The sequence below is a fragment of the Onychostruthus taczanowskii genome, unplaced genomic scaffold (assembly GCF_017590055.1).
Source record: "Onychostruthus taczanowskii isolate IOZ18803 unplaced genomic scaffold, ASM1759005v1 scaffold4, whole genome shotgun sequence".
NCBI lineage: Eukaryota > Metazoa > Chordata > Aves > Passeriformes > Passeridae > Onychostruthus > Onychostruthus taczanowskii.
This window is the reverse complement of record NW_024501459.1, coordinates 5,991,877-6,001,358: the sequence shown is the minus strand read 5'-3', so window position 1 is coordinate 6,001,358 and position 9,482 is coordinate 5,991,877. Positions and strand designations below refer to the sequence as shown.

The following is a 9,482-nucleotide window of genomic DNA, read 5'->3' as shown; positions in this document are numbered from 1 at the left end:
CTGTGCCACATGTTCCCATCCTACACACATTTTACAGATAGGCTCTAGCTGTTTGTGTCTAAACTTGAGTGGTTGTTGGCAGGTGACAGGAATATGAGAGAGTCCCTGCATTTTGATACTGATTCACACCATCAGTTTATCATCTTGCAGAAGAAACCATTCTTTTCCATGAGGTTATGAGAGGATTTTGTCACCCGTGGCTGCCCTCCCTCATGCAGCTGCTCGGCCAGAAACCCTGCCTAGGATGGGATGGTGCAAGAGCTGCTTTGTGCCAGTCCTTCCCATGTATTTTGCTCAAGATAACAGTGTCAGTTGAGGGAGACTCTCCCTGCCCTTGCTGTAGCCTCCGTTAACAAAGTTCACCAATAACTGCAGAGCTCCACCAAGGACTCTTGTACTACATCAGCCACAGATTCCTTCAGTCTTCACCTTGCACCCCAGGGACATCACCGCCACCTTAAACCACAGTATTCCCACAGAAACCTCAGTATTCCCACAGAAATCTCTACATTCCTCCTTGAACTCCTGGTTCTGAGTTTGCCTGTGACAAATTTTGTTTGCTGCAAGCAGCAGACACAAAGACATTTGTGTGCAACCTTATTGCACATCGGTCATCAAAGAGATCTGTGCAGATTCAATTTGCCTTTGCCTGCTCACAACATATTCTCCCTTACCTCTCAGAAAGAGTGAAGACAAGCATAAATACCAGCTCCACAATTGCTTGCAGATTACTTCTGTAGTGCAAACAGTGAAGGCTCAACAAGAAAACCTGATACCACTGCACGCAAATGTTGCTTGGGTCACCAGAGGCATGAGGCCTAAGAAGAGATCTAAAAAGCCACCTCTCCATGAGGAATAAGTGAAGCACATGGCAGGGAAGCATAATTTGTTCCAATTTTGTTAAGATTCTCTTGACACATGAACTCACAACTGCTTAAAGAAGACTTCATTAAAGTGTACAAGGAAGCCCACTCATCCCTTAACTTGTATATAATGAAATCCACTGATAGAAACAGTTTTGCAAATCCCAGTCCAAATCCAGGTTAAAAGCAGCCACCTCTGAAATGGTTGTGGTGAAATGCTGCACACATTGGAGTGCTGTTACTGAATGGCATGATCCCTGCTAGCCATCAGCAGCAGAGAAGCCGATCCAAAATCATTAGAGACTGTGACATAGGAAGGGTGCCAAGAAGGGCTGACAAACATGAGGTATTTAGCAGCATGTACTGAAAACAGGCTGAAAGATATTTTGGAGCTTGCCTCTCATGGTTTCTAGAAAATTGCTGTTTTCCTTTGGATTAAATATAAGTATACAGTAGGCAAGAAATTATGGCAGTTTTTCAAATGGCAAGGGAAACTAATAGAACAATGAAAAGCTTGCTCAGTTCAAACACTGAGTGTTGAAGCCAGCAGATACCTTTTTCTTCTCCTGAATGTTCCTTTTCAGTGCAGTTGTATAGAGCCAATGACAGGTGCTCCTTGGTAGAAACTGGTACTTGGAAAGCTAGACTTCAGGCCTTTTTAAAACTACCAATTTCTGCTAGAAGACACTGGAAGCCTCATCTAACCACTTCTTGCTGTCTGATAGAAAGTGGACAAGGATGGAAAATCCAGGAATATTATCTTCTCTCTGCTTGTCCCCGATGTATCCACAAGCTCCCTTACTGAGTCAGCTGTAAGCAAAGCCAAGGAAGCACTAAGGGAGGGCTTTTCAGCATACCTGCATGACCAGGGAGAAAGACAAGCTGTTAGCTTAAGAGTAAACTAAAGCTTTAGCAATCTACCATCTTAATTTCAGATCTACCCTACCAGCAGAGCAATGTGTGCAGCAGAAGCCTTTTGAGGAGAACACGGAGCTGTAATGATGCAAATCTTGCCTCTTAGAACCAGTGCCCGAACCTGCAACTTCACTAACTGTATTAGTCAGATGAAGCGTCTGCACCGTCACATCCAGGGATGACCAAAGGAATGTTAAAGAAACATGAACTACCACCATCCTGAAGAAGTCAGTGTACTGATTTATGTTCCCATTTCTGTGATGTACTATGCAGTCAGAACAAAAAGCGGCCCCAAGGTCAAGTGGTAGCAAGTTGTGCAGCGAAAGCAATAGCCACAGCTCTGCCTTGACAGTGGGAACTCAACAGGACAATGAGAAGCGAGACCCACAGCTTGGCACACAGTTTTCCATGGAAGTGGGAGAGAGAAGGCAGCAGATTTGGTACCTCACAGCCAGGTAGCAGGTTTGCCATCGGACCGTGGCAGCCATTGATTGAGGGGGGCCGTACTAGGACAGCCCAAGATGTAATGAAGACTGTCATGTTCAAGGATGAGCTGGAGTTCTACTGAGGCAGTCCTAATCAGGGTGGTTTGAGTGCTGCATGATTGTTGCTAACATTAGCCTCACAATATCTCTGTGAAGAAGGCAAGTGTCATTCTCCATTCGGAAGATTGGAAACCGCAATTAAAGCAACTGCCTCAGGGAAGAAGACAGAATTAGAAATTGAATCTGGAGTCCTGGTCTGCTGATTCGCCCACAGGCTCACCTTTCAAACTTGGGAGCGGGCAAGGTAAAACAGTCAGAGGGCACCTTTTACCTGCAGCCCGAGAGACGCTCCCTCAGACTCCAGCGATAGCTCCAGCCTAATCAAACAGGCACAAAAGAGCAAACACTGCTTGCAAAACAAAGCGCATACCCCACTGGTCACTAGAGTGCTACAAGCTGGAATCAATGCGATGATTGTGACAGCTGAGAACAAATTCAGCTATGTTTGACAACTTCCAGAAAATATTGGCAGAGGACAGGGAGTCTGCACTGCCCAGCAGCACCTTTGTGAATTGATTAGCCATATAGCAGATGGCAAGCCTGCTGCAGACTGAGACAGCAGAAGATGGCCAGTCTGGTTGAGAAGAACTTGAAGACGACTGGGAAGAAAAAGCATGTCCTTACAGTGACAGCCCAAAATGATATTTCAGAAATGTCACATGCATGGCAGGTGAGGAACAGGACTGATTTTTAACATTTTCTTCAGCTACTTATTACCAGCACCTGGTTGGATCATAAAGCAAAATTATATAGCTTAGTTTAAACTCGTCAGTTTCAGCTCTTTCCTTCACAAAAAATCCTTAATATTAAAAAATCTTTTTTTTTTCCTTATAAAATATTCTTCTAAACAGGACTCAAGTATATCCTCCCAGAATCAACTGATTTGTTTGAGAGAACATCCATGCTTTCTCTGAAAGCAGGCATGCCTTGAAAGTTTCATTTTAGGAAAATATATTCTGGACAAAGAGCAAAGACTTTGCAGTCCTCCTCCTGCCACATATTTTTGGGAGGGGTTTGGCACATGTTTGGGGAAAATTCATATTTTTTAATGGTTTTAGGAAATGCCTTAGGCTATTCAGAGTCTGCACAGCTGCTCATCAGTAGCCAGCCATGGCTGAAAGAGCAGAAACTATGGTTCAGAAAAATATGCTATCTTTGTCTGGTGCAGAACAATGCTGCTGCAGTGAAATACAATGGCCGTCTCTTATTTTCTACTAGCCCTTAGAAGGGTGGAGGGGCGGGGGGGGAAAAGATGAGGAAAAAAAAGGGAAGGATCATGGAGTTTCCTTGCAGGGCCTCTGAGCGGAGGGAGGGAACATCAGCTCTGCACTCACAGATATGCAAATCCTTCCCCAGGCCCAACAATAGCTGAAACCCTGTGGGAGGAGGAGACCATGGCACTGCTGCTCCCAACTCTTTTGCCGGCAAAGCCCACAGGTTCCCAGCACTTCCTGAGACCTGGAAGGCCAAGGCATCATCCAAGAAGAGAGCTATAAAAGCTGTGGTATCAGAGTTGACTTGTCTTGCCCATGGAGCCGTGCACCATCACTGGACTCACTCTTTAAAGCTTATAGTTTGCCTGCCATTCAGTTCATGGGTACAACAGCCCAGAAGATTGATGAATCTATGGTTAACATCTCCATATTGCCCTTTAGGTTAATAAGGAACACATATAAAAAGCTGGAACTAAAAGAAGAAAAGACTTTCTTTGGTGAGACCCCAGTTAACAGTATTTGCATCAGCATACTCCAAGCACACTTTCTAAATGGAGGGATGGGGGTTTTTATTTCTAATGTAACTACAATTACCAGATTTTAATGAAGCCTCTGACTTCCAGCTATCATTAATACCTAAATTTCTTAAGCAAAGACTGAGGAAGGACAAGTAATAGATTGGAAACTACTAAGCTACTGCAACAGAAATAGCTCAAATGATTACGCTTTGATGGTTTTACCATTGCTGACAGCAATCCATAGGACCTGGAAAAACAAAAACATCCAGTGACGAGGATTTATCCCCTTCTAGAAAATAAGTATTTTGTACTATAGTTCCTTATACTAGTGTTTGCTTTTCTGCATCAAATCTATTATCTAAAACTGCATGCAGACTGAGCTGGGACATTCACTCCGCATTCCAAGAGAGGTCTTCATAAGTCCCATCAAAGCTTGATCATAACAACTGTCAATCACATAATTGAATTTCCTTCACACATTCTCCTCAGAACAGCTGACTCAAGCTACTGATTGGACTAGATGCCTAAAACATCACCTGGCTATGTAAGAAGCCATCTCCAGGTCGCTTCAAGGCATCACTTAAAGCCAAAGGGGTAAACAGGTTATTTGCACAGCATGGAAGCAAAAGTCAGCACTCTTTCCCACTGAGGAGTCAGAAACATTCATGGGCTGGCACCTGTCAGGTGCCCAGAAAACAGTGTGGAGGCAGCAGGTCTGAGTGCCCTCACACATCCTAACACTTCCTGACCCCAGGCCTGATGTTAAGGATTCAGAGGTAGCAGAAACGTAAGGTGCAGAAGCAACAGAAATCTTAAATGTCCCAAGCAGTTTTGTTCACAAAAGTCGATGGGAAGCTTAATACAGAAAATACAATTGAAGACCCCTCCCTCCCCTCAATCTTAAGCCCTTCTCAAATGAGGAAGTGCTCAGTGGCAAAGGTCCTCAATAGAAGTGTGCAATTCCAATAAGCATTACACTTTGATATTTGACATCAATACAGAACAAGAGACTGAAGCTGACTGAAAAAACCTGGGATTGGTTTAGGAATTTGCCCACTATTTCATCAGCAACAGTTTTCAAGACTCACACTTGAACTGGTTCTCCTTTATAGTTCCCTTATTAAAAATTGTGTCTGTAGTTGCCTGAGCAGATCTGTTGCTGTTCGGTTCTTTCCCTTGGCAGGGCTGCACACCATGCACACAGAGCAGGCTGTGTTAGCATGCAGACCACTGCTGTACTTTGACACAGGTACTTTCTTTTTGAAAGCAACACAGAAACTAATTTATATTCATTGATAACCCCATTAACATTTCCACGGCCATTAGGAGGTCCAGCAAAAAATGGTTGGTTGCAAACGAAAGGTTCCTCATCATGAGAGACAGAAAGGGTGCTCCAAATGTGAATCAAGTGCAGAATAGTTTCTGATCTATGCATCTTACTCACGTAAGCTTTTATTCATTTAGACACACTTTTAAAACTCCGTAAGAATCTTTGCAATAATTAACATGTAAAAACTCTGTCAAATCAAAGAAAAACCTTCATATTTTCATGTAATACATTTCTCGGACATTAGATGGCAATCCCCCCACTTCATTTTTCATACCAGGGGCCCATATCCCTTCCAAAAATCAAATGTCACCACCTTTCCAACAAGTGAAAGGTCTATTTGGCTCCTAGGAAGCAAGGCTGTTAGGGAAGCACAAAGCATGGAGGCTCTCCCATTCCTATGGCATTTGTTCTGCTGCAACAGTTCACTGGTTTTGCTATTTTTTGGTTTTTTTTGGTTTTTTTTTTTTTTTTTTGAGTAGGAAAGGCAGATGAGTAATGCCATCATGGAAGATGCTTGTATTAGGGGTAAGATTCACTCATTTGTCACTTGGACACCCTACATCATGCGTTGGATGTTTCCATGTCAAAAACCTATAGGCAAAAACAGAAGTTACCAGCACTTCCCCATTTTGACACAGGAGAAAGGGACTAAGTACAGCATTTAACAGTATAATTTCTAGTCTTGCCAATTAAAAAGGGTTCTCCCAAGGGATATCATTAGTCTCCGTAAATCTCTTCTGGAAATTATAAAACTGAACTAAAAACACCCTACTATTTGGTACCATATGTGGAATACACACAATGGGAAGCACCTACAAACTCTTACAGTGGGAATTTTATAAGTAGAAAAAAAAATATGACAAGGCATTTAATAACAACTTAAAAAACAGCTCAAATGAATTCAACAGAGTATGTAACACACCTGCCCAAGTTAATGTGCCTTTGCTTTCACCCTCTCACTTTTTGCCATGGTCTACATGTGATGTTTTAGAAAGAGGCAGGAATAACACACCTCATCACCATTCAGTGATGTCCATGCAGGGGGAATCCTTCCTGACCTTCATTAACTCCCTATGATCTATTTAAGTGGCAGTACAAGACATCCTGACATCTATTCATTTCAACAGTGTGTGCCTATGATTCATTCACACAAAAATCACTTCCTAAGCCTTCATTTCTCATCTACTTTCATCGTCCATGAAATATCCTTTTCAAGCCAAGTTCACCCCTTTTTATATATCCCCCTTGGGACCAAATTTCAGCCTTGCAATACTTGCCCGTTTGAGCTCTCGTGCAAATTCACAGTGTACATGAGAGTGAGGTTTGCAGCTCTCCAGCATTCCAAAAGCACAGATAATGTGAGTCCTAAAGACAGGGGTCCACCCACAGCTGGCTACTGAAATAGCTAATTTTTCATGTACTCCACTGAAAATCTAACCTTTTATCCTCACTCTGGAGCTTGTTGTGTATGTGTGTGTCAAGGTGACAACACCATGAAAACAGAAGTTCTCAAATGGTACATTATCTCGAATATCAAAAGGTCACAAAAGGGTACAAATCGGTAGCTCTCCAGAAGAGACACTGGTTTTTATAAAAAGTGGGTCAGTTTTAGTTTCATGTAGGTTGTTTGACACAGTGGTTTCTGGCATCACAAGCTCTGGTCTACAGGACACCACAGAGCCTTTGTATCCCTTGCTGTCACTACAGCATTGTGTTTTTCTACCCATTAACCAAGGATAAATGACCTAGATATTGTGCCTATTAAAGCCTCATTTTTCTTTTGCCCTTTTGTTCTTTAGTGTACCACATTATCACATGCTGAACACATTTAAAGTATTCTCAGTCTCTCATGCCCCTTTGAAGGAGTAAAGTAGGGATTTTAGCATGTATTTCTGTAGAGTTACTTAGAGTGGAAAATATGAAGGCAATTCAAGGTTTCTCTTCCTGCCTAGTCCCCTGAAGACGATCAGTTCAGCATTTACAGCCACTAATCTATAAAGAATATAGCAGGAAAATGCTATAAAAAAGCCACAAATACAAATACAGAAAGTGAACACCAGTTTGGTTGTCCCTAAACACTACATTCTATAATTACATCTCTGCATATCATGGGTCACTTTTATTAAAAGCATCATTACTACAGTTGGCAGCAATTTACATCTTATCTTACATGATAGCAGTTTCCAAAGAAAAAAAAATAAAAAGACATCACAACAAAGAAAAACAATACATTTACAAAGTCATGTCTGTAAACTTCAAGGCTAGTTTAGAGTTGAGGTAATGCTGTTTAGCTTTGTGGCTAAAGTAACAAAGTCCTTTAATTTAAAAAAGGTACCTGATTTTTTTCTTTTTGTTTATACCAGTGCATTACAAGATCACGAGACGATTAAACTGTAGCTTTATCCTGTAAGAACCTTCTCCACGGGTTAATTTCCAAAAGGTACTCTTCACATTCAACAGCTGCCTTATTATTGCTGCGTCTCAAGACAGAGACATTCACACTATCATGAAGATTGTCAGAGAGAGAGTGTGTGTGTGGGTGTGTGCGCGCATGTGAGCGGGTGAACTCCCATACAGTCAAAATGAAGCGCGAGTACGATATGTATGGTAAATTTCATCTTGACCTTCACAGCAAAAAAAAAAAAAAAAAAAAAGGAAAAAAAAGAAAAAAAAATTAAATATATAACTTCATCCTTCCTTTAAGCAGCACTTCCTTCTATTAGTGCCACTTGATTACAAATTGCTGCTTAATTCATAATACCAATGGTACCAAAAGAAAAAAAAAGCAGAGCATTATGTCAATTTCCTTAAAAAGACATGATCACCTCTCAAATTTCATCTCTCCTAGGGATAATAAATAATGCACTGCACAATACTTAATGACCAAGATACCTTTTGACACATCTGTATAACATGACTTGAACTTTTTTTTTTTTTTTTGCTACACTATGTTACAGAACAGCTTATAAAAACTAAGTATGGACATTAACTGTGAGTGTAAACAGTAGGACTACCACTTGTCGAAAGTTTAAAACACTTTAACTGTAACTGGTACTGGTTATTCATCGTTTTCATTGTTTTCTATTTCTTCCCCCCCATCAAGTGAGTCTAATTCTTCACCCTGTGCTATTTCATCTTCTAAAACGGAGGAATCTGCAGTTTTATCAAGGCTCTCCTCTGCATCACTGCCTTCGAGATTTTCTTCATCTTTAAAGGCAGCTCCTTCAGTTTTGTCAGTAGCCTTCTCTTCATTGGAGCCCACTGCATTCTGAAGTCCTGCTAGTGCTGGGAAACCGGGCAGAGTCAATCCTCCCAGTCCTGGAGGTAGAAACATAGATGGATAGAAGAGGCCAGGAGCCATGGTAGACAGCAGGAAAGGATTGAAGGCCAGAGGGTTTGTGGGCAATCCAGTGTTGGTGGTGGTGGTAGTGGTGGCAGTGGCGGTAGTCGCCGCAGTAGCAGCACTGACAGATCCATTCGCAGAGTCAGTAGCAGAAACAGTGTCTGTGCTTTTCTCAGAGTCTTTGTTCTCCTCTTCATTCTCATTTTTCTTCTCTTCAGCTTTTGAAGCGCCATCCTCAGTCTCTCCTTGACCGGAAGCAGTAGTGGCATTTCCAGTAGTAGCCGTGATCGGGTTATTCAACAATCCGCTTAGTCCAAACATATTGGGCAGTCCTGCCATCCCTGGCAACATCAGAGGCAACATGGCAGCCGGATTTTTAGCGTCCCCCCCAGCAGCAGCAGCTGTTGCTAGCCCTGGTGGAAAGCCCATGAGGCCCGCGAGCTGGAGAGACTGCAGGTTCTGTAGGTTCTGGAGGCTTGTGAGGTCCATTCCAGCAAACAGACTGTTCATTAGTAGTGGGTTGATTCCCGAAGTTGATGCTACAGCAGCAGCTGCTGCAGCTGCTTTGGCAATTTCACTTTTTGGCCTTCTTCCTCTTCTGCTTGCTCCTTCCTCCCTCACAACAGGTCCAGTGAGAAGACGGTCAAACATGGACTCTGGAACGAAACCCTAAAAAGAGAAGGTGAAAAAACAAGCTTTATCCTTGATTGGCTTTTTTAGCTTTCAGCAGTTAACTGATGAGGATAGAAGAAAC

The 9,482-nt window shown here is 42.3% G+C and overlaps 1 protein-coding gene across 11 annotated transcripts in view; it reads right to left on the bottom strand.

The window, feature by feature from the left end:
• Nucleotides 1-5,471: 5,471 nt before the first annotated feature.
• Nucleotides 5,472-9,482, bottom strand: part of CHD7 (chromodomain helicase DNA binding protein 7) — a 133,463-nt gene continuing 129,452 nt past the window's right edge. For all 11 annotated transcript variants that reach the window (XM_041412998.1, XM_041413009.1, XM_041413008.1 and 8 more), the window contains one exon: nt 5,472-9,397. In XM_041412998.1, the coding sequence (XP_041268932.1) occupies nt 8,444-9,397 (954 nt within the window). In that variant the 3' untranslated portion in view covers nt 5,472-8,443. The remainder of the gene's footprint in view (nt 9,398-9,482) is intronic.